Here is a 24,838-nt window from a genome sequence, read left to right on the forward strand (position 1 = left end):
TTCCAGAATATCCAGAATTTAATTTTTTAAGTTTATCCTAAATATTTTTTGTTTTTAATAGATTTATATAATAGTAAAAAAAACTATTAACAATATTTTGACATGTTATAAAAATTTATATTAACTTTCTAAAGTAAGTAAACTTAGGATGGGATTCGTAGACCGATCTTAAGCTCAAGCATTAAGTCTAGCTTCGAGCCGACTTGAGACTTACTTAACCAATGAAATAACAGCATTGACGTCTCAAGATCGTGCTTAAGCTAGAACTTGAATAAGATTCGACTATGAATTCCTTAGTGTACACACTTTGCAAAGACTGACATTAAAACATAAGATTAATAACTTTAAAAATAATTTTATTGCATTTATTATAATATTAAAATAATTCATATAAATTGTACTTAAATTATTGTAACACACATAGTGTGAATTATATTAACATTATTTATGGTATAAATAAATGAAACAAGCAAGATACATGTATCAAATGATAAGACTATATGTAACAATATTACTTAAGTGTTATTAGATATTAGAGACTGTATGCCAATGTTCACTGTCAACACTAAAAATCTATAATAAGTTACACATCTGTACTATGGATTCCTAATTCTGATAGTGAATATCGGAACACAGTTTGATTTTATAACTGTGATAATGCCACAAAATCTATACAATATTATAATTTCGGTTGGTTTATTGATGCCTTAATTTGGGCCTGCTGAAATGCCTGCTGCAGCTTCTCTATCACATCCCTCTGCGAGTCTAGCTTCTTGTCGAGAGTTGACATCAGGTCATCCACACGTTTTCTGAAATTCGTTTTCCTTATATGTTAAACATTGCTAGACACTTGAAGCTTAATTTATAATTGAAGTAAATTTACAATTCGGATTTGATGTAATCCATGCGCTTGTCGACATTCTGCTTGGCCTCGCATAAATCTTGCTTCACGAGCACGGGTCCTATCAACTTGAACACATCGTTTTCCTCTTTCAAAAGATCCAACTCCTTTTTCACCATGATATTTTCATTCAATTGTCCGTCTAGCTGTTGCCGCTGACTCAACGTCTTGTTGTATTCTGTGAGTGCGATGGATGCGTTAAAAATAACGAGATAAATGAGGAGTGATTTACGTTACATTCCCGAAAAATATTCACAACGGTCTTTTAACCTTTTTGGATTTGCCTTAGAACATCGGCTTCGTTCTGAAGCTTTTTTTGAATTTCCTCCACCATGATTATTAAAAAAAATATCTTTAATCCAGAGTTAAGTATATAATCAGCGATCGAATAATTTTAAAATCAAGCCGTTCAATGGTAACACTAGAAATTCGTATAGAGTTGATGCAAAGAAGATTCCATGAAAGACCTTGCTAACATAACCAGAATACCAAATTAGTTTCGAGCCATCGATCGAGATATATCGTTTTGTATTTGCGATTATCGATATACTTCGATATTTCTTGTCCACCTTATTTCATCGTTCAATTACTACATTCTTAGGTTGTTCTACCTTTAGGTAAATTATCCACATAATTTAACTTTTAACTATAAATACTTAAAAGTCTGACTTGCATTGTTTCACTTTTCGGTAAAAGTAAGAATTTTTTAAACGTTTCTTAAATATTTATTTTTAATTATTTTCATATTATTAGTGTTTATTGTACAAATAATTTTTATTAAATATTTATTAAACATTTATTTAACGTTTGCTTTATATTAATTATTCATTTATGTACTATATAAATATTTATCCTAAATTATTGGTTAAATAAATAATTAATGCAATATAAATATTAAATCAATATTAAATAAATATTTTATATAATATTTTATTTTAACCCTTACCCGGTACACACTTCAGTGATAACCGGTATCCTAGGATTCGTTCAGATTCCAACAAACAAAAATACTTTTCGCAAAGAAGATATTGACATTAATGACTTGAAAAAATTACATATTACCTTTCAAACATTTTACTTTATTTGATTCAAAATAGTTGTTTTAATTAAAATTTGATTTCAAATATGTAAAAAATTTTCATGATTTTCATAAATTTTCGAGTAATTGAACATATATATAGTTAAATTCAGTTGGGATCAGATTGACTCCACAGTTCTGAGTAAATGTAAAATGATTTATTTTATGGTAAAATTAATAAACATTAAATAAACATTAAATATATATTTTATAAATATTTTTTGTAAATTATTATTTAAAATGTACGATTAATATAAAACAAAAAAATACTAATAAATGTTAAATATTATTTATGCAACAAATGGTAATATTAAAGTAATTGAAAATAAATAATTAAAAAATTTAAAAAGTATTGTCTAGTAAAGTTTAGTTGGTAGGGGAATGGGAAAAAGAAAAATACTTTATAACAAACAAATCGCAGTCAGTTGTGATGTTCACGAGAACGAACTGAAATGAACATCGCGATACGTCGACATGCAATGCCGATAGTCAGGTAAAAAGAGAGCGAGAGTGTCGAATTAGAGCAGATTCGAGAAATTGCTAACGGTCGATTTCTGCATATTTATATCACAAAAATTGAAACTTTATATTTTGTCAATCTATTTACAAATAATACTGGAATTGTATATATGCACGTTTCTCTATAAAATTTTTCTAATACTGTTTAACTAATAATTCTACAATTTGCTACTGTAATGGTTTTCATAATAATTATTTCTGAAATGTATTCAGTATGATGCCTCAGGTCCGCATATCGAGTTATAAAATATACAGCACACGGAAAAAAGCGTCCCGTGCGAACCTCACTTCCATGTGTTTAAAGCTGTTGAGAGAATGTTTAGTATTGGCAATACTGTTTTATCACCTTGTAGAGGTAATCTGAACGATGATATAATGAAATATCAACTTTTATTAAAAATTAATAAAAATTATCTATAAAATTTAACAAATTTGTATTTTGTAGAATAATTGATAACCCTATGTCCTAATCCGAATAATCCTTGTAATTTTATACATTTTAGGAAAATTGTATGTTTAATAAAATTATATCAAGACTAAAAAGATAAGTTTGGCTATATTTATAAATTTAATTATAAAACTTTTTTGTTTTCATTTTAAGTATTTTAAAACTGTTAAAAATTTTATTTTGCAAATTTAAAAAATGTTGCTTACGTTAATATTTTAAATAAAAAAAATTTATTATTTAATTTCGTTCTAGAATTAAAAAAGTAACGGAAAAAGTAACGAATCGTTACTTCTTAAATAACGGTAACAGTAATAAGTTACTTTTTTTACTCGGTAACGAGTTATTTTTAAAAAGTAACTCACATCCTCATATACATTATATATTATATATTATTTCAAAATTCAATTTTAACATAAAATTTTAAATTAAAATTCTCAAAACTCAACGCTGTAAATTCAACACTGTAAAGCATAAAAACACGTTGACACGTGTCCTCGCTGTAATATATCGTTAAGTAATAATATCAAGGGTGGATCATCACGTCGAAATAAATTTGTTTACTAATGCAGCACTTTGTCACCTTTTATTGCCTTTGAATGTCGGAAATAAAAGCGATCCGCAAAAGGAAGAAGGCGATGCATGTATTGTTGATCGTTTGCCATCGCAATATTTATATCATAAAATATACTTCCGCAAGTTTTCCACGCTCGCTAAACAGTTTGCACAGCCGCCAATAATGTTACATACGTCAATGCTTATATACGCATAAAAGTGTAAAACGTGTATGTGTAAAACTTCTTAATGCAATTGTGTACTTATAAAAGCTTCTAATAATTGCGAGACTAGATCTCGTGCTCATCAAATTCCTCTGTTCAACGATATTCGTTACTTTTGTTCACGATGAAGATCGTCGCCACGATACTTATAGTTCTTGTACAATGCATCTATTTACGTGCCGCGCCTAATCCACTGTCACTCGAAGATTTTGTAGGCTCGGATTCCTGTTTGCTTGGCGCTCAATCAGTATCGGTGGTTCTGTACAACAGGTAAAAGAGATATGAAAGGTCCATTGTCGAATTCGACTGTCGTCCTGATATATATATTTCGTCCTGATATATTTATATATATATCGTCCTGATATATTTATATATATATCGTCCTGATATATTTATATATATATCGTCCTGATATATTTATATATATATACATCTTTTAGCCGGTTTTCCAAGGGCAAAGATATCGAGATGGAAGAGTGCTGCGCAAATATCGATTCATCGGACCCGGTTTTCTTTATAGTCCATGGCTTTATCAGTTCCGCAAACGCGACTAATTTCCGAAATCTGGCCTCGGAATTGTCACAGGTAGACAGATATCACGCATTCACAAATGAGTAATTGGAATAAAAATATGTACTTCTGCAAAAAGACAAAGATATTAGTTCAATACAAAAATATTCTAAAATGCAGTTAAGAGTATGCTACAAAAATGTGATGAAAAATGTACAATCAAGAAATTAAAGGAAGGTATTCCAGAGCGCGACAAAGTGTTTGCCTATTTTGGGTAATTTTTTTTAAGAATCTTACTGCATACATTTTTCTATGTTTAAATAGATACACATCTACTTATAGATATTTAGTAAATATTAACCAATTTTGATACACTTAAATGCTTATTAGTTTTCATGTTATATAAATTTAAAAAAGTTTTCAAGTTAACTGACATGATTTTTCAAAAACGACTACAGCTATCAATTTCAACTTTTGCATATATGTAAAATAAATATATATATACATATATGTTTGTTTATCGCGCAAACGAAAATTATTATGATATTTATAAATCAACTATTTTTATGCATATTAAATTCAATAAATTTTTGTTAAAAAATCGGTCTTATTCTCTAAAAGTGCGTCATTTTAATAATTTCCAACATGTTTTATTAACCCTAATTCGAACGATAAACAGACATATATTTTACATATATATAAAAGAATTAGATTCAGTAATTTCTTAAAAAGCGATTTAAAAAATATTTATTTTTAACTTCATTAAAAATAAAAACTAATAATTATTTAACAATATCAAAATTTTGGTAGATATTTACTAAATATGTACAAATAAATGTGTAAAAATGTAGAATACAACAGCTATTTTAAAAAAATTTAAAAATAGGAACACTTTTCGCGTTCTAGACTAAAATACTTTAATAAAATAAGTTCTTATTCTTACAGAAAGGCAATACGGTATTTGTAGTGGATTGGTCTCAGGGAGCTTGCACGGATGGAATACCTATTGTCAAACTTGCGGAATATCCACAAGCAGTGAAGAATACTCGCGAGATAGGAAACCGCATAGCAAAGTATGATTATATTTAAAAAAGATTAATATATAAAACTAAATAAAAAACAGAATATTACTAATTGATGTACTATATCTAGAATGTAGAATGTTCGATAACAGATGGAAAAAATTTAAAGAGCAATTTTAGATAAATAAAACATCAAGAATAACAAAAATAAGACTCGCTTTTTCATATTATAAATGTTTAAATATTCATGTAAAAGTGCCTAAAGCACATGACTTTAATTAATTATTTATAATTAAAAAACGGAATTTTAATTGTTATACTTGATTTTTATTTCATTTTATCTAGAATCGTTCCTTAAATTGTCTCTCACCTGTTACTGAACACTCTGTATAATGCAAAATAAAGATAATATTTGATAAAAATTATACCTTACATATACGATGTCTACATTTCATATATTTGATTGAATTTTCTCTTGCAGTTATACCACTGCCTTGCTTAAAAAATGCAACGTTCCCATAGAAAACATCAAGTATATCGGCCACAGCCTCGGCGCGCACGTGTCCGGCTTTGCTGCGAAAAATGTTACGGCGATGATTGGGGAAACTATTCCGTTTATTTTGGCCCTCGATCCTGCTGCTCCTTTTTTTGAAAACAATGACTGTAAAGACAGACTTTGTAAATCGGACACCAAACGTTTGGTACAATTTAAGACATCGACTCTCGGGATATCGAAACGAATAGGACATCTCTATCTGCAATTCGGCAGAGGAAAAATGCAACCGGGTTGCAGTGAGTAATTACTTGCATATAATTATCGTATACAGTCAAACATTGAATAACAGAAAGAATGGCTAGAATAACAGAAGAAACGATAAAAAATGATAAATAAAACAAATTCAAATATTTTAGGCATAAATGTCTCTTGCTCACACAGCGAATCTATCGTGTATGCAACCGATGTTGTGGAGGATAAATGTAAACATCTTGCCATTCCTTTGGAGTAAGTATATTCTTTCCTTTAATATACTTCAATTTAGTTCGATTCAACTTTCATAAGTCTTTCCTAAAAAGTCTCATTACATCAAATTACAGACATTTATAAAATATATGATGTGCGGAGTGCTATGTGAGAAAAAATGCACACAAAAAATGATTCTAAAAATAAGATAAAACAAAAATAAAAAATAACAAAATCGCACAAGTTGTAGCTTTGTTTCTTCATTATAAATGTTTAAATATTAATTTAAAAAGTGCTTAAAACACAAATATATAGGTATTATAATTACAAAACAAAGCTTTATTTAAATTTTGTTATCTTTGATTTTGTAATTTTAAATATTTAAATATTTAAAAAATGTCTAAAGTAAAAACCATGAATATTTGAACAGTTTTAATTTAAAAAACTAAGCCTTAATCGCATTATTTTGTTTTTTTTATTTTTGTCTTATTTTATAATTTGGAATTACATCTGAATTTTTTTTCTTCCATATATTGCTAAACATTCTGTGTAAGGTTTCATAAGCTTTATGGTGAGAGAGGAGAGAGAGAGAGAGAGAGAGAGAGAGAGAGAGAGAGAGAGAGAGAGAGAGAAAGAGAGAGAGAGAGAGAGAGAGAGAATTATTTAATTTCTTTTTCTTTTTTTTCAGTGAAAGCTTATGGGGTTCACTTAAAAGGTATAAGACTTAGGATTTATATAGATTATTTTTGTTATTTTGTGACTATAGTATATATTATTTATGATTTGGACATTTTTTTCAGCCCCAAATATCCTACTTCTAACACAACGGATTGTATTGTCGTGAACAGTAACATATTAAAGAGCGACAATCCCATGGAAGGAGATTATCGTGTATTTCCTGAATGTGCAAAGGAAACGTTTAATTGCAAGCAGTGAAAGTAACAAATTGTGAACTGAAAATGTTTCATTATAACACGAAGTTTTATAATGAACAATTGTAAATAATTAAATCGTTTGATCAGCATATAAATCTTTCTTTCCTCAAGATCCTCGAACTATTACAAATAAAACAAATCACTGTTATCTCACTCCTAAAAAATAATAATAAAGTCGAAAATCAAATCTATCGAAATGTTATTACTGTAACGCTAATTGGTTCTTTTGTTCTAACTTCGTAAGCGGCTGTCATCATGGAGTTAACAAATAATAGTTTATATAGATAGTTATTATTGGAATTTATTTTTATAAAGTAAGAAACTAAATGTAAAAAATTAAAATATAAAAAATTAACGCGCGTAAAGCATAATGCCCAGTTTATATAAAGTATCTAGTCTGAAAAAGACCTTAATTTATTTAATTTTTAAAAACACTATTTTAAAAATAAAATTCTTAAAAGTGTCTTTAACATTCTTTCTTAAAAATTCTATTCAACAGTTTTTAAAAATAGAATCTTAAAAACTGTTAAATAGATGTAATTTAGATATAACTTATTTTTTAACTCTTTAAAGCCTTTGAAAAATCTTTGTAATAAAATTAAATACAATAAACGATAATTGATAAAGGACACGAAGAAGTGATAAAAAACACAACTACAAGGAATTTAATTGCGCATTATCGTATATTTCTCGATTATCTTACTGAATTAAATTTTATAGTAATTATACTTTTATTATCTCATTCGTTCTCTTGTGTATGACGTTCTTTTGTTATTCGCTTTTAAAACAGCAGCGATACTTTCGATCGAATCGTCTGCCAACGGGAATAACTCATTCGTTCGACGTAATTCGCGTCGTATGAACATCGTAGTACATTGCTCAGACGTTGCTCTCGTTCATCACTTATCGTACATCGTATGTTAATATTTTCTTTGTCTTTCTTTCTTTTTCATCGCTCCGCATGCGTAAATGAAATACATGATCGCATTGGCATAATTTTTTCCGAACAGCCATTTGTAGTTTTCCTTAATATCAGTGTATCGATACATTGACATCGATCTTGCCGTGAGATTAGAAATATCGCTATTCTTTCGGTTAGTACAGATAATCCCTTAATCTGTATTATCTGTGTGTATTCAATTGATTTGACTTACAACTCAAAGTATTCGCTAAAATTATCGAAACTAAGAAGCTTTTACTCCTTAGTTTTCTCTTTTTCTTTTAATAATTTTTAATCCACCCCGCGGATTTCGAGTTTAAGCGCCCCGTAGTATCACAATATGTGATGACGCACGCCGGTGCTGGACTCGGTGACGCACAGGGGAAAATTTACGTACGTGCAAAAATAATAAAACTCCGCGTTATTTCATTATAACAATAGCTACTTTCCATTTATGTTAAAGTAAGACTAAGTCACTCAGTAATGTGAGTATTTTATACTCAGATAGTGACGTCATTACTCAGTGATTTAAAGAAACATGCAAGTAATCACGCTTATTTTAATGACAAAGTTATCGCAAAACCTCACTTTTGAAGTGAGTATACGAGACTCGGTAAAGTACACGGTCTTGAAATTGCTCAGATTGAAGGAAAAAAGTCAGTTGAATCTCACTTGTAAAAATAAAAAAGGAACGTGCATTCAACTGAGTTATGATGTCACAAGAGAGAGAGAAATTATCTGAGAATTATCTGAGTTTTGATGTAAATGGAAAGCAGCTAATCATGTCACATTCTAGATAAATGTGCAGTATAACACTTTTACTTTAGATTTTTTAACTTTGTAAATTTGTGTATTTTTATGTATATAGAATCTTTCCTGAGAAAAAGTCGTCGCCCAAATCCTCCCTTTTTTACATGTAACTTTAAATTTTTTATGTTGGTAAATAGAAACATGATAATTCATTATTAAAAAGATACTGCGCATGCTCTTTAATGTTGCCTTTTATAAATTAAATGGTCCATTTCGCTTTCTGTGCATACTTTTTAATTTTACAATTTATAAATTAAAATAAATTATTCAATCGAACATTTTAATAACAATCCTTTCCTTTTTATTCAACACGTTGATAATATTAAATTGTGTGGTTCAAAAATTTGTACATATATTTATTTTTATATTACAATCAATCATAAACTATATCTCTACTATAATTAAAATTATCAATAACTTTTATTTTTGATTACCAAAAAATATTTGCTAATATAAATTAATGAAGTAAAAATTTTTAACCACAAACTCTGTTATATTTTTATAGTCATAAATTCATCATATTCCCTTTTACCGTCATCAAAAATTTTTTAAATTATATTTAAAAGGGAATTTAAGCTTTTTACGAACGATTTTTTTCTCAGAAAAAAATCTACACATAAAAACACAAGTTTACAAAGTTAAAAGAAAATTGGAGGCGTTATACTGAATATTTACCACATTCTATCTTGCTCATTGATAAAAGAATTGCGTTTTTAAAAACATTTGGATAAAACATATTGATTGACATTTCAACGCATTAAAAGGACTATTTATAAAATAGCAAAATGTATATAAGACGATTCGATAATACTGTACACTTATTAGGTACATATACATATGTATATATACATATATATATAACAATTCTTTTTTATATAATAACAATAGAGCTTTTAGATGTGATAACAAAGTTTCCAAAATTTAAAACAATTACGATAGATTTAAAATCAAATATAGTACGGAAGTTTCATTACGTTTGCATTCTAATATAAAGTTTGTTTTTTTTAAATCTCATGAAGCTTATAAACACAGGATACCAATTTTCGATTTAAATGTTTTAAAGAAAATAACGCTTCAATAATGAGAATAAAGAAAGGAAAATGTACTTGTAAACATCATGATCGTTTCTTATTATCTTAATCATTTGTTTCCGTTTAATATTCCATATCCTACATAAACTTCGCTTAACGATAGTCAGACTTAAATATGACAAATTTTGCTATAATTCAAAAATGATAATATCATGAGGAAAATGTATTGACGTATAACCGTTCGCTTACATCAAGGTACGCATTAAATAATATTTTATTCCGATGCTTTACTCGAGTAAAATACTCGCACAAATAAATGGAGATTTGAAATAAAACGTTGAGATACAAAAAGCATGTTTAGGAAAACGTACATTATCGACTGTCGCATTAATTTTTTGTTTCATTCATTTGCTGGATTTGATCTTGCCACGTCTGGAAACATTATGACGCCTCGACTCGTTCACCTCACGCATTAGACTTATAGGTCTGCAATATAGACGGCCTATATATCTCGAGATACCGCGCATTTTATACGGTATCTTTGTTTTTTTCGTGTTATTTAGTTTGCACGGAGCTTGATCGCGATTAACTTACTTTCGATTTCTGATCCTGCAGAGATGAGCTTGGTGTGCGGTTGTGCGGTCGTACTAGGCTGTGGATTATTCAGCTGTCCTGTGGTCGTAGGTACAGCGAAACCGGGAGGCGGTTGCATCGCCCAATGCTGAGCAGGTGTGTTCTGTTCCTGTATGTAAAAAATGTAAACGTTATATTTTTACGTCTATCATCTCAAATATAAAACATATATTTTGCGTATATAAATGTAGGGCGGCAAAAAATTTCGGCCACAAAATTGTGTTCTCAAAGCACTCTAAAGCTGTATAACTGTTAATAATGACCATTTTAAAGGTTAGTTTTTAAAGGTTAGTTTTTATTTTTTTATTTTTAACAAGATGTGAATTACACCTCAAAACGTTTTTATCAGTATAAATTATTAATAATATAATAGATATAAAATTTTATAGTCAAACTTTTTTATCATTCTGTGAAATAAAATTAAATTTATGCTTTTATGTCCTATATTAAATGACAAAGTACGATTTGCCAAAAATACACAAAATATCCAAAATTATATGTACCTGTTGCGCATTATGAGTTACAACGTGAGAAGGATGAATGTGAGAAAATTGCCAAGCATTGGTAGTTTGGAATGGAAGAGGTCTAGAAGAAACTATAGCTGGATCGATCGAAGTCCAATCTGCAATAGGTCCGAAATTGTTCCATCCTTTCTGGTGCAACGCTTGGTGATGGAATTGCTGCTGCTGTTGCTGATTGTTAATCTCACACCAATCTTTCAGAGTATAAACCGCGTCACCCGTGCACTTGCCGATACCTATATGAAAAATTTTACGTATAATAAAATATCGAATTACAATATATTAAAATATATTAAAAATATATTAAAAATATCTATTTGAATTTAGAAAATTAAGGCAGAATTATTACTTTGTGTGTTGAGAAGCGGGCTTCCATTTGGAAGATATGCACTTTGCTGAGGTTGTGCGCCTGTAAAGACAACGTTGAACGGATGTTAATCGTGAGCAGCAATATTTCATCGATCTAAATCTACATGTTTATTCTTTATAGATCTTTACAAATTTCTTTTTTTTTATTAATAGAAATCTGCATAGATCAACAATTTATTTTCGTGTCTACGGCTACGATAGATTATCGTATACGTATGTAAACTTCACGCACTGTGCACTATGATTCCTGATGCCTGGAAAAATTGGAGGAACACTAACCAGAGAGGGCACTATTCGTTGGCGCTGGTCGTGGTATACCGAGACCAAACGAGTTCATATGATTTGGCGTGGAACCAAGAAAACCCGGTGGCGGGAGTCGACTGCGTTGTCCTAAACTGGTAGCCGTAACAGTGCCCTGCGCTGGGCTCTGCGCGCCGCTCGATAACAGATTCTGCGGAAGACGAGACAAAAGGGAATGCGATTGGAGCACTTGTAGATTTTGTAGGTGCTGGGCTTGCTGCAAGTGCGCTATGTGCGCAACCTGAAAAAATATTTGTCTCTGTAAATTTTATTCAATATAAATGCACAACTTATTAAGTACCAAATAATATAGTATTTCTAAAATTTTTGTTAAGCTTTATTAAAATTTTTCAGCTTAAGGGATATCAGTGTAAAATTTTGAATTGTACCCAAAAAGTGAGATAATGCTTTATCTGGCTGCATTCCGATATTTACTGTCAGTACTGAAATCTACAGTATATGTGACGTAAACTATAGATTTTCAGTACTGGCAGTGAATATCGGAACGCAGTCTATATATCTACGATTCTGACACTCGCGTCGTACCACAGGCACGTCATCTTTTAACACCTATATGGTAACTCTTGAAAACTTTTGCAAAAATTACCGACATTTTATCGCCATCTATGGCAAACTTTCGACGCTTCGTCGCTTTTGAACGAACATAATCCTAAATAAATAACCTGTCAATAATCCGTGTCGCATCATAAACATCGTGTCACATCACATCGTATTAAAGCAGTGATAGTAGTACAATGTAATGGAAATAATTCAAAAATGAAAAAAGAATCGTTTTAATTGTTGGGGACACCGCCCTCCACTCTAAACTCTCTACCTTCTGCCTTGAACTACTTCTCGTCTTTACCATTTCTTACGCACTTATAACAAAAAATAGAATGTGTTAGAGCCTAAACACAATACCAGGCAACAGGCAATAGGAACAGAAATAATGAAAGAGAAAGAGAGAAAGGATCTTCTTCTCTCTTTCTTTATTTCCTATTCCTATTGCCTGTTGCCTGGGATTGTGTGATGGCCTTTACTCGTGCAGATCGGCTATTTCCACTCGTGCGGATGAACGCACTCCCCTCTATGGCTCGTGCATCCACTGCCCGTGCTCGTGGAAAATAACCGATTTTCCGCACTCTTAACACAAATATTTATTACTAATCGCACTTAAGTAAGAAAGAAAAGAATTCTTTTCTGACAGGAATATTTACTTGTGGAAAGTGTGGTTGGTTAAGGCTCGCGAGAGTTTGTTGATGCTGCACCCTGGTTTGCTCCTCCCGTTCTCTCTGTTGCTGTTGGAATATCTTCTGTTGCTGCACCTGCATTTCATCTTCCAAAAGTTCTGCTAATGCTTTCTGTGTTTCGTGAAAAGGATCAAAACCTAAATCGTCGTCCGCTTTCACATCTGAGTTTGCGTCACAATGATTCCGAACTTCCTCTATTGTAGCGTGGCCATTCTGTTTTATGTACTCACTATTTTCTTGAGTTTGTTGTGCCTTACAAATTTTATTTGTATCATTAGTAACATAATAAATAATTTTATTTTCAATAAAAATTTTTATAGGGTCACTGCAATCAGTCACTGAACACAATCGCCAACAAATAATTGTTTAAGAAAAATATTAAAATAATAAGACTTTGAAACAATAAAAGACTAATTAATTGATACATATCTTGAATTTAAGACTTCTGGCTTCTTAGTCAAGAACTCCGCATTGACAGTGGCAATACAGTTATAAGTGGTTAAGAACTATAATAAGAACTCCTATGCGAGAAAGTAACACGTCGACAACTTAATTTACTGGTGCACTTTATTCAGTTATTATTTATTGTATTGTCTTAAAATGATTACGTGCATGTGGATTAGTTAAAATATGCGAAAATTAAATTCCGCAAGCAATCCAGAATATAAAAGAAATGTTTTCCACACTCTTCAACAGCTGTTAAACCGTTTACTTCCCGAAATAAGTAGATTTTGTATCACATTTATTTTTACAGGTTTTTATTAGCAAGAAAAAAAGTCTCAGTACATTTTACAAATATGCTAAAAAAATATATATCTTTTTTTAGCATATTTGTAAAATACACCGAGACTGTTTTTTCTTGCTAATAAAGATTTCTTTGTCAAATATACTTTTATTTGCTAATAAAACGTAACGCATCAATTTTTCACTTCTGACGTTACATTTTACTATAGTCACAATGAATATCCAGAAGCCTTAACTTTTATACAGGGAGGCCGATAATTTTCGACATATCGCTTGCATAGAGATAGAACGGACAAACTGAGTAGAAAAGTCCTCTACTATTTCGTAATTGTCGCAATAGTTATTAATTAAGAAAAAATAACCATTTACTCGGCCTTTCGCTGAATACCGGCAAGCGTGCGGCAGCGCGAGACAAGATAAAATCACCCAGCAAGACGCGATCACTAGGAAGCTTGTAAAAAACTTCCTTGTGATCGCGGATGCGCGTCTCGCTGGGCGATTTTATCTCGTCTCGCGCTGCCTCATGCTTGCTAGTATTCGGTGGTAGGCCGGGCAAAATCGATATTTTTTTCTTAATTAATAACTCGTTAATATTGCGACAATTGCAAAATGGTAAAGAACATTTCTACTCAGTTTGTCCGATCTACCTCTATGCAAGCGCTATGTAAAAAATTTGCAGACTCCTTGTAGAATTGATTAAAATATAATTTTTACTTAAAAACGTAATTACATTGTTTTTGTTTATTTACTAGTTCAAATTCTTATTTGTTCATTGACGCAGCAAACCTATATATGTATATATACAAAGAACATCTTGTTTTTTAGACATAATAATGTATTACTATTTAGCTCACCTGTATATTAAGCCTTTGTTGTAGAGAATTTTGTTGAAAATCTGCCATAAACTTTGATGCGGGTGAATTTACAAGTAAGTTAGATGTAAAGGTACCAGATGATGATTCTGTGAGCGTAGTAGTGTAAGGTGCATTTATATAAACCTCCTCATCTACAAAACTCTCAGAATTAAATGTTACTCTCGGCGATTCGGTCGGGCTGGATTTTGATATAATATGATTCGTTCGAGACGATTCAGGTTGAAAACCAAAAGCGGCCTGCCAATCTTCGCTAGAATGAACTATTGGTAAGGAATCAGGTATCGTAGCCACTCCCGTGCTCGTCCAATCCAGATTTGTGTTTGCTATATATCAAAGAAACTCATTGATAATTCTCTCACTAATTACTAACACTATCACTAATTAGTAATAACATAGTATAAAAATAAAAAAATGCAGAATGAGAATATCCAAATCTTAAAATATTACAGTTTTTTAATAATAATTCTTATCCATAATGCTTTTTAAGTAAAATATTATCTTATTTAGAAATCAATTCTTTCATTTAATTATAATAATCTATAAAAATAAAAAATATAGAAACATTCAAATTTATAAAAATTTTAATATTTTAAATATTTTAAATATATCTATTAAATAATTTTTTGTAATTTTTTTTTTGAAAGTAAAATATCTTTTTTAGAAATTTTATTCATTATTACAATAATGCAAAATTAAAAAAAACAAAATAATAGCGTCCAGATTAAAAAATCTATCTTAACATTTTCTAAAATAATTTTTTAAAATAATTCTCTTTTTCAACGCTTTTCTTAATTAAAATATTGTTTTGTTTAGAATTTTTATCAGAAAAAATCTTTCTAAAATCAAAGTACCATATATTAGAATAAAGTTATAGAGAATTTGTACATGCCTGCAAGGGAGTTTGATGGCAACGAGGTGGTAGTCGGTATTTTCTGGAAGGTATTCGAACTGAAAAAACTGTTATTGTCCGCTTGAAAGATCGACCGATGATTGAGTTGCATTTGAGATCCATTGTGTAATCCGGGTGGTGGTGGTTGATTGGCACCTTGTGATGAATTTGTGCTAGCTGGAGATGAACCTACATATGATATGCAAAAATCTCTATACTACACGACGCGGTCAAAATCGTTTCTACACTCTTACAATGCCAAAATAAACAGCTATTCAATTTTTTTCCCAAAAAACATTTACACGCATGCCACGTAAAATTAAATAATTTAATAGTAAGAATGTCTCTCAGGATGTAAAAGTATCAAAATCAAAATACCATATTCATATAATTTTGAAAAGTACAATGTTTTGATTGATTTTGTCAGACAAGCAATACCCACGCCAGCATTTTTCAATTTCATCGAAATCTATAAAGAAACATAACATTTAAGTGTACACAAAAACAAAAAAATGGTTACCACTAATTTTTTTCCAAGAATTCTCTTTATTTTGGCATATATCAATAAACTGTTCGATGCATATTGTTATTTTACAGAAGAATTTTAAAATATAAAATTTGATTTGCTGTACATTATTCAGACCTTACTGTATATCGATCTATAATATTTGGGCTGCGTTCCGAAATTCACTGCCAGTACTGAAAGTCTGTTCATGTTACGTGTACTATACATTTTCAGTACTGGCAGTAAATTTTGGAACGCAACCTTGGTTGATGCTCAAATTTTATGATGTATATTCAACGCAAAAGACACATCTTTCTGAATAACTCATTTAAATATTATAAATATTACAAATATCATGTTACAGTTGCTCAATTTAGATTATGTACGTTGGCATGTACATCAGCGTGAACACAATCTTTCCTGATTTCCAAAAACAAATTTATAATAGCGTTAAACGTACGTTTAATATATCGTATGTAAATATATCGAAACATATATGTATACATATAAATTTATAATATATCACATATGTATACATATATGTACAATATATGTATATTTCATATATATAGATACATAATACACATATAAATACACATTACAATAATTTATTCATCTTTTTCATTTCAAATACATATAAATAGGAAAAATAGTCCTGATAATCATATAATCAATTCAAAAGTAATCGTACAAACGGTAATTGTCAAAAATATATATTGCCAAATGTATAATGCAGAACTTTGCAATTAAGAAATTAAATCAATCAAAATGACTTTGTAATGTTTCCTTTCTACCTCTTTACAAAATCTTTTTACAAATATTTGTAAAATTCTTTCATCAAGAAGTTAATACATATAGACAGAACGATCAGGATAAAGAACTCACCCAGAAGAACGACACCGCCGTTTTCCTCGCTCGATTCAGCCAAATGTTCAGCTTGGTGATTCACATTAGAGTCTTCCGTGCTCGAAATCGTGCTCGCTGGCGTGCTACCCTCTCGCTGTTGATCCGTTTCACTGTCCGAATGCCGGCGTTCCCCGTTTTGAAATGTACCATTTACATTAACTTCGTGTAAATTAACTTTAAGGGCTAATTTTGATGTTTTGTTATTAATTTGTTGTGACTGTGGCTGCTGTTGTTGTTGCTGCTCCATTTTACACTTGTTACCCAATTTTTGCAACATTTCATTGTTCGTATCAGTGGAAAAGTTTCTAACGTTCTTTTGCCCAGTGATTTGCGAACCACTTTGCGTGTTGATTGAGCTTGATTCAGATCGCGACGTCGTACGAGTACCGTGCTTCTCTTTGTTTTGACTATTTTTATGTTTGTTCCGAGCCGCCTGCGCTTTACATTCGCTATTACTTTTACCCCGCCGTACACTTACACCACTTTCACCCTTATTGTTGTTATTCTGCTGATGTGTAGACACTCCGGAGGACATGTGACTTTGTTGAGTGCCGCTGCCGCTTGTCGTGTTGCTGTGCTGTTGTGAAGTTGTTTGCGCAGATGATGATATTTCTTTACAACTGGTTTGTGTACCTAGAAGTAAGTTGTTGACATCATAACACCAAAAATTCTTACAAAAACAATAATAAATAAAAGATGTGTGACATAATTAAACAAAGAGGAGAATCTGGACATGGTCATGGCAGGATTTCACTTACTAATATTGCTTTTAATAATATTTCTGATTTTATTTTATATACATTTCCTTTAAATTACACACCGTTATTTTTGGTTTTAAAACACAATTTTAAACTAAACCAGAATAGTATATGTTCTAGTAACATGATACAAAGAGCTGAGATTGTTAATCTTTTAAGAAATCATGATATAAAACTATTTAATTATATAATTAAATAAAATATAAATTATAAAACATTATTAATATACAAAGAAAAGTATTTAAATTATCAAAGAAATAATAAAAACTTTTAAAATACTTGAATAAACCATCCAGATAATATAAAATCTGACTTGTCTTTAATGTCCTAAATATTTGGTCTTAACTTACTCTTAATTTTTCATTATTTAAATAAATACAAAAAATATGTTAACAAATATGAACAATAAAATACACGTTATATGTTAAAAAATTCTAAGAACATTAAATATAAACTGTGATTTAGTTGTGTAAAAAATTAATTTCTTTTTTAATGTAAATTCTAATATTTAAAATAACCTATCTTATAAATATCTTAAGCACTTAAAAATTGCAATTTAATTTTATGTTTAAAAAACATTTAAAAATAATAATAAGTTTCTACGTAAGTGTCCAAGTATAGAGACATTCAATCACTAGGACTTCATATCATAATACCTCAATATCATATTATTGATCATGAATCAATTTAATAATATCAATAAGCATTCTTAAACATTGCAAAAAACTTGATGCAAATAATAAATCCTGAATAAACTCTGGTGAAAGTCACATTCGCAGTTCTTAGCACATAAAAAAGATGTTTGTTAGCAAACAATCAGTATTAAACTATCTATTTAAGAGAGATATTATTATTCTTTAAAACAGTTTTAACATGATCAAAAATAATTACTAAGTTTAAAAAACTAGAAAATGTATATAAAATCATATATCAAAAAATATTATTGAGCACTAATATTCTGCTGACTATATATATACATTGTTAAGAATTAAATTTTTAATAAAAAAGTATATACATACTACATATATATACTTTTTCTCCATTTTCAACAATGTAAATCTTATTATGTTAAATATTATTTAGATATACTTACTATTTGTCTGTCCCGGTTGCAACGATGGCCACGCCTCTTTAGTCTGCGAATTTACAGTTCCACTTTCCCTAACAATACTGCCCGTTACGGGTGGTGATGGCGTCGGTTTCCTAGACAAAAAACAAAGAATCGAAATTAGATTTGTATGCTCCGAGAGAAATTGTTACACTTTTACAAGACAATTTTTTAATTTATACCGTTGAACTGAAGACGCATGTGCATGTAACGATTGCACGAGCTTGCGCTCGTACTCCTGATGTTTCCCTTGATGCATCTCGTCCTTCGTAAACGATGCCTCCTGGTCCCCAAGATCATGCAGGTACATGCAATCTGGTTTCGGACAGGGTTGATTACGCATAAAGTGCGAACAGTATTTCGTCGTTCCTAATGAAGTTTTTATTGTCCGACCATCCACAACAATGTTATTCACAGCCTCTATAGCACGTAGCGCATCTTCTTGACGCTGTCGCAACACGAGAAACACATTGTCGTTTACAATATTTGTTATTTTTGTTTATCATCTTATTTATAAAACAAAAAGTGACAGTATTGTTTAAAGAAAAAAATGCAAACACAACTCACTTGATAAGTAACATAAGCCGAAGCACTGGGGCCTTGAGACCCTGCATAGGAAGTACTCTGGTTAATTACGACTTTGTGTATCTTCCCAAATTTCCCAAAATATTCGTGTTTCTTTAAAACCTAAAGCATGCAAAATATTACATATCGTGATCCTTTTTGGTTTTTAAAGCAATTTAAGGGTGTTTGTAGATCTCTTCGTGTTATATCAATCACATTATACATAGAATGCTCGTTTATTGGGCATACTCACATCAGCATCTGCCAGCCGCATTGGTAATCCTACTACAAACACTAAATTTTTTTGTACTACTCTCACATCTGCTAGATGTTTCCGATTTTCTGTAACTCTTTGCTTCCGTTGTTGGTCCTTCAACCTTTTCTCGACTTTCAATCTGAAAGAAATAACATGAGATACATCATTTATTATATACATTATTATATAACTCATTTATTATTTACTTACATAATAGATTATTAATTAAATAAATCTCTATCATACGCAGTTGAAAAACTTGTATTAAATTTAATATACAAATCACAAGTTCCAAATGGTTCCATTTATATTTTTGTAACTTAATACGTGAATAAATGTGGTAACTTAATACATGGATAAATATGTTTAAAAATAATATATATTATGTAAAATAATTAATACAAAAACGTTATAACACAATTTGGAAACAGATTAAGGGCATATTTCTTTAATAAAATTAATATTTATATATTAACAAATTTTATTCCTTTTAAAATTTTTATTCCAAAATTATATTTTTATATTATATTTTATCTATATATTGCTGTTTTAACACTAAGAAATGTTGAACATAAAGGTTGAACAGCTAAAAGTTAGAGAAGTTTAAAAACTGTAGATTTGTTAGTTTTTATACTTTTTTATATTTTTTTCATACTTTGTTTCGCTAATCAATGATTGAGTTTTGGTTTTGAATATCTTAATTTTTCCCTAAAACCAACTGCAAGAAGAAAATAACAAATTTGACTTATAATGGCTTGTAGCAAAAATGATTTTATTTTGTTGCAATCTTAAACGGTAATTTTTAAACAAGTAAATAGATTAAAAAAAACTTACACTAATATTTATTAGTTTTATTTATTTATATTCATTAGATTATATGTAAAAAGTTGATTGATTTAAGTTGATTTAATTCATAATGCTACATTCTCTTCAAATTTGCAAGTAAAAAAATAAATATTATAAAACATGATTTACATAAGAATTAAAGCAAACAAAAAATTAAATAACTTTTAAACTGATAAGAAAATTATGCCCAAGTTTATATTCAAGTTTAATACTTAAAACAAGAATAAACTATAAAATTTTTACGTTTTTTGTACTTTGAAATGTAGCACATACATTCTTGGCCAAAATGTTCAAATAACATAATCATTTTATATTAAATTAACACTCGAGTAACAAAAAATTAAAATTAAGTATATATGTATATAGTTAATAAAAATATTAAAAATTTAACACAAAAAACTTTAATATAAAGTAGTTTTAACATAAATACAAATATAAATACATTTTTCTACTGGGTATGACATTTTTATACCTTTTATGATTAAGTCATTTATTGTGAAAAGTGTCGATTTGGATAAATAACACAGATTCGCGAATACCTTACTATTTCTTCCTTGGTAAGGGGTTTAAAATCAGCCGGATTTTCAGAGTAGGCCTTTCGACACGCGGGACACAGGCCGTTCTCGTCAGTACGAATTCTGTGCCAACAAAAACGGCATATCTGATATCCGCATGTGCATGGGAAGAAATTCAGATCGTCCACCTCCAATGGCTCCATGCACAAGGGGCACTCCACTGCGTCCTCGCCGCTCTGATTCAATACTGACATCTTTCTCGCCGCCAATCTCGTGAATGTCACAAGACAAGCAAACCACGAATATTTATCTAAGTGACAAAGTCTGTAAATAAAAACACAGAATTAATCAAAAGACACATATTTGTCTGATTAGCTGAGTACACTCTGGAGGATCAATTGTGTATCGCGCAACTTGGCAAAAATTAAAAATTATAACCAGTAAATTTATCCAGATACCAAAGTCTATATTGTTGCTCGCAATTACGATTTATGATGCTGATCAAAATTGCAACCAAGTTCCCACTTGTTGACAAATAAAATAGCTTGTTCTTTTTCGCTGCACTGCTGCACTGGTGCAATAGGTTAAAGTAAGACAAATATATTTTTTCTTAACTAAAATTAATTCTAACTTATTGCACCAGTGTAGCAATGCAGCAAAAAAGAACAGGCCTAATGTCTTGACAACTTGGGCTGGTAACTTTGATATTGTCATCATCAAAATGTGAATCGTGCTGTTGTTGTTATCATAATTGACAGGAACACAAGACGCTGTTACATTGCCGACGAAGTAACTTCAATGCTGCAATCATCTTACTGTTAAACTCTGCTAGCAGTACATGATAGACGTATCATTGCCTGTGTATCGCTTCACAATTTGACATCGTCAAGGACACTCTTAACGTCAACGTTGCCAGCGTCACCACCAATCACAGATCCACACGATTTTGCTCGATACACACGCTCGGTTATCTGGTAAACTTGCTCACTTTCTTTCGTAGTTTATCTATCAATTGCGCGACACACAATCGACGATCCTCCTTTAGTTCCTGTTTGTCTTGTTTATCTGGACGCTGGCAATCGCGCGCAGCTCCCGAGCTCCACTTACATCCAAAGTCGTCGCCGCGATGGTGAGTGAGTAATTGACACAGTGCTTGCTCCGCTTTACACGTACACGCCGCTCTACCTTTGTCCGATCTGAAACAGATGGGCGCAACCGTTAGCCAGGCCGCGCAAAGAAACGCGAACGACACGTTTCGTCCGACAGTAGAGTGTCGTCCCGAACCGGACGTTCTCAGAACGCGTCTCGTCGCGTCGCGCCACGCGTGTAGATTTTTACGCGACGCAAAAGCGACGAGGACCAGAGAAAAAAAAGAGAGAAAGAAAAAGAGGGAGGGAGGAAAGAGAGAGAAAGACGTCAAAGCGACGGAAAACGTACATACGTCCTCAACCGCACTCCCACGCGCTTCTCCCCGTTCATCAGATCGAAACAGGTGCGAACGGGCGGGAGGACGAAAAGAGGGGGGAGAAGAGAGCGGAGGGAGCTCAGAAACGAGAGACGGAGAGAGCGGGCGAAAGGGCGACGACAGGTCACGAACCGTCCGCGAGTTCCGTTTTGACAGGAGCTGTCAGATTTGCGAGAAAGAGAGCGCGCGCTCGCGAAAGGGAGGGGACGGCGGAGCGGCTTGCGAGAAGGAGGGGAAGAGAGAAAAAGAGAACGAATAGCGAGAGAGGTGCAGTGAACAAAGGAGACGTGCACACCGGAATTCTCGCGCGATTACGCACGAGGGCCGTAGATCTCTCTCTCTCTCTCTCTTTCTCGTTTTCCTTCTTTCTCGCGCGAGCGCGCAACGCCCTACGCACGACGGAGGGTCGACGACGTCTCCGCGGGGCTCTGTCGAGGCGAACCGAGGTGACGGGAGTTCGTTCTCACCGTACGGTGACGTCGAGGTCGTCGACGACCGATCGGTGGGAGGAGGAAGAGAAGAGAAGGAAGAAGGGGGAGGTCGAGAGAGAAAAAAATCCTATGCACAGTACTATTGGAAGAGGGTCACCGTCTCAACTCTTTTTTCTCCCCCCCCCCCCTCCTAACTTCTCCCTGCCTCCCTCTTTGTTTCTAAGGCGTCCCTCGATCTCTCGCGAGACATAACGCGAGAACGATGCGAGAGAGCGACGTACGGACGAAACAGCTGTTGATGGCGTCGGCGAGAAGGCCTAGCGAAGGGCGGGCGGCATGAGAAACGTCAAAAGAGGAACGAAGTACGCGGGGGGAAGAGAGGGTCCACCCGCCGCCACTGGCTGCGCCATAACAGAAGCCTACGCGAAAATCGCGACGGCGATAGGCCGGTGTGGCGCGCGCGCTGGTGGGACTTGACACGTAAATTCCACCCTCTTCTATCTTTCGCTCTCTCGTTCTCTCTCTCTCTCTTTCTCGCGTTTGCTCGCGGCCTCCTAGGCTCCTACGAGTGTACGCAAGGACGACGATCTGCGTCTCGCGACTGCAAGCGTCCCGCGGAGAGAGAGGGATCGCGACGAGAGAGACAGAGAAAGCGAGAGAAATATTTTGGAGTCAATGGAGACGGGAAGGGAGAGATCCGAGAGAGCGGGTGGTCATGGAGGATCGCACAGGGGGGGGGGGTGAGGAAGGAGGGAAGAAGAGGATGATGGTAGGGGGAAAACGAGAAAATGAAAGAGAGAGACAAACTACCATTAGATATCACCGAATCACACACACCGTCGAGAAAAGAAGATTCCTACTCATCACGATCTTTTCCTCGCCGATCTCGCGATCTCCCATTCTCTCACTCACTCAATCTCACACTCTCTCTTTCTCTCAACACACACTCGTGCGTCTCTACCTGTGCGGTTTCTCTCTCTCTCTCTCTCGCGCGCGCGCTTTTCTTCTCTCTCGCTCTTTCTTTATCGGGATGTATTTTTTCCAGACTTTTCCCGAAGAGATGAGTGTGAGGCCGACCTATCCGACGCGACGACGCGCCTACTCCAAACCTGACCGATCCCGTTTATGTAAACGCGCTACGTGCGATCGACGTCGACGTCGGCGTCGACGAGGAGGACGAGGATCAGGATGGCGTTCGCTGCAGCATCGTGAACGTCACGCGAGATTCCGCGATCCATCCGCCAGGGGGGTTGTCGCGCAACCTGAGAAGCCACACGGGCACGTACCCCCTGACTCACTTTAACCTTAATCGCGACGGGGCTTAGGCCTTCTTCTGGCGTAAACGAACGTCGAACTTCACGGGATACGTCCGTGTCGCGGTTGAGTAACACGTTCGACGATCAGGCCTGCCCGTGACGCGCGACGATTCCACGCGGCCGCCGAGTTTTCTCGCAACGGTTGTCTTTATTTACTTACAATCGACTCACACGACTTTTCCGCTAACAAATGTCTCTCTCTACTGGGAAATTTTTCTATAGTGTTCCACCATTCCGGGATGGTTGGTGGGTGCACGGCCGCGACTGCGCACGAGCCGAATGACGCGCACCACTACCATGGCCATTCCCCTAGACACGTCGTCAGGCCAAATTACTAGCAGTTAGGGTGCGTTCCCACCGAGCGCGTCACGCGCGCGTCATCCTTCGCGTCCAATCAAAACATCTATCATGGTATATCCACACAAACTTGCATAAGCATATGCATAAGGAATTCGATTGGTCTACTTTCTTATGCAAGTGCTTGTAAACCAATCAATTTTCTTATGTATATGCTTATACGCTTATGCTTATGCTTAAGCCCTAAGAAATTAACCAATTATATTCGTTTATTCTTCTCACATTCAATTATAATTGGTCAGTTTCTTATGGCATAAGGCTTACTACACCTATTGTAGATCCGGGCTAACACAAAATGC

General features: G+C 33.0%; 3 protein-coding genes across 12 annotated transcripts; 1 reads left to right on the forward strand and 2 right to left on the reverse strand.

The window, feature by feature from the left end:
• Window positions 1-351: 351 nt before the first annotated feature.
• On the reverse strand, window positions 352-1,408 carry LOC105835534 (prefoldin subunit 6). Of its 2 annotated transcripts, none has more exons than XM_028194944.2 (3): window positions 1,172-1,408; window positions 884-1,079; window positions 352-824 (listed from the first exon to the last, which is right to left on the reverse strand). In XM_028194944.2, the coding sequence occupies exons 1-3, from the start codon at window positions 1,233-1,235 to the stop codon at window positions 680-682; spliced, it is 405 nt and encodes a 134-aa protein (XP_028050745.1). In that variant the 5' UTR covers window positions 1,236-1,408; the 3' UTR covers window positions 352-679. The 2 variants fall into 2 exon arrangements, with proteins under 2 accessions (XP_028050745.1, XP_012534381.1); XM_012678927.3 differs by having other exon boundaries at window positions 352-809; window positions 1,172-1,404.
• A 2,112-nt stretch (window positions 1,409-3,520) lies between these two features.
• LOC105835535 (phospholipase A1) lies at window positions 3,521-7,341 on the forward strand. The gene is made up of 7 exons (XM_012678928.3): window positions 3,521-3,992; window positions 4,163-4,307; window positions 5,178-5,305; window positions 5,736-6,046; window positions 6,167-6,257; window positions 6,904-6,930; window positions 7,016-7,341. Exons 1-7 carry the CDS (start codon window positions 3,847-3,849, stop codon window positions 7,149-7,151), a joined length of 984 nt encoding a protein of 327 aa, XP_012534382.2. The 5' UTR covers window positions 3,521-3,846; the 3' UTR covers window positions 7,152-7,341.
• A 473-nt stretch (window positions 7,342-7,814) lies between these two features.
• Window positions 7,815-24,455, reverse strand: LOC114253708 (putative uncharacterized protein DDB_G0286901). 9 transcript variants are annotated; one of them, XM_036289974.1, is made up of 16 exons: window positions 24,343-24,455; window positions 22,078-22,166; window positions 20,995-21,294; window positions 19,607-19,748; window positions 19,357-19,476; window positions 18,972-19,237; window positions 18,775-18,884; window positions 16,903-17,556; window positions 15,513-15,701; window positions 14,603-14,946; window positions 12,972-13,256; window positions 11,734-11,995; window positions 11,435-11,494; window positions 11,068-11,321; window positions 10,526-10,673; window positions 7,815-10,417 (listed from the first exon to the last, which is right to left on the reverse strand). In XM_036289974.1, the coding sequence occupies exons 3-16, from the start codon at window positions 21,222-21,224 to the stop codon at window positions 10,410-10,412; spliced, it is 3,072 nt and encodes a 1,023-aa protein (XP_036145867.1). In that variant the 5' UTR covers window positions 21,225-21,294; window positions 22,078-22,166; window positions 24,343-24,455; the 3' UTR covers window positions 7,815-10,409. The 9 variants fall into 9 exon arrangements, with proteins under 9 accessions (XP_036145867.1, XP_036145861.1, XP_036145865.1 ...); XM_036289968.1 differs by having other exon boundaries at window positions 7,815-10,673; XM_036289972.1 differs by having other exon boundaries at window positions 7,815-10,673; window positions 21,959-22,166.
• Between the last annotated feature and the right edge of the window lie 383 nt (window positions 24,456-24,838).

This window comes from Monomorium pharaonis, chromosome 7 (assembly GCF_013373865.1).
Source record: "Monomorium pharaonis isolate MP-MQ-018 chromosome 7, ASM1337386v2, whole genome shotgun sequence".
Lineage (NCBI taxonomy): Eukaryota > Metazoa > Arthropoda > Insecta > Hymenoptera > Formicidae > Monomorium > Monomorium pharaonis.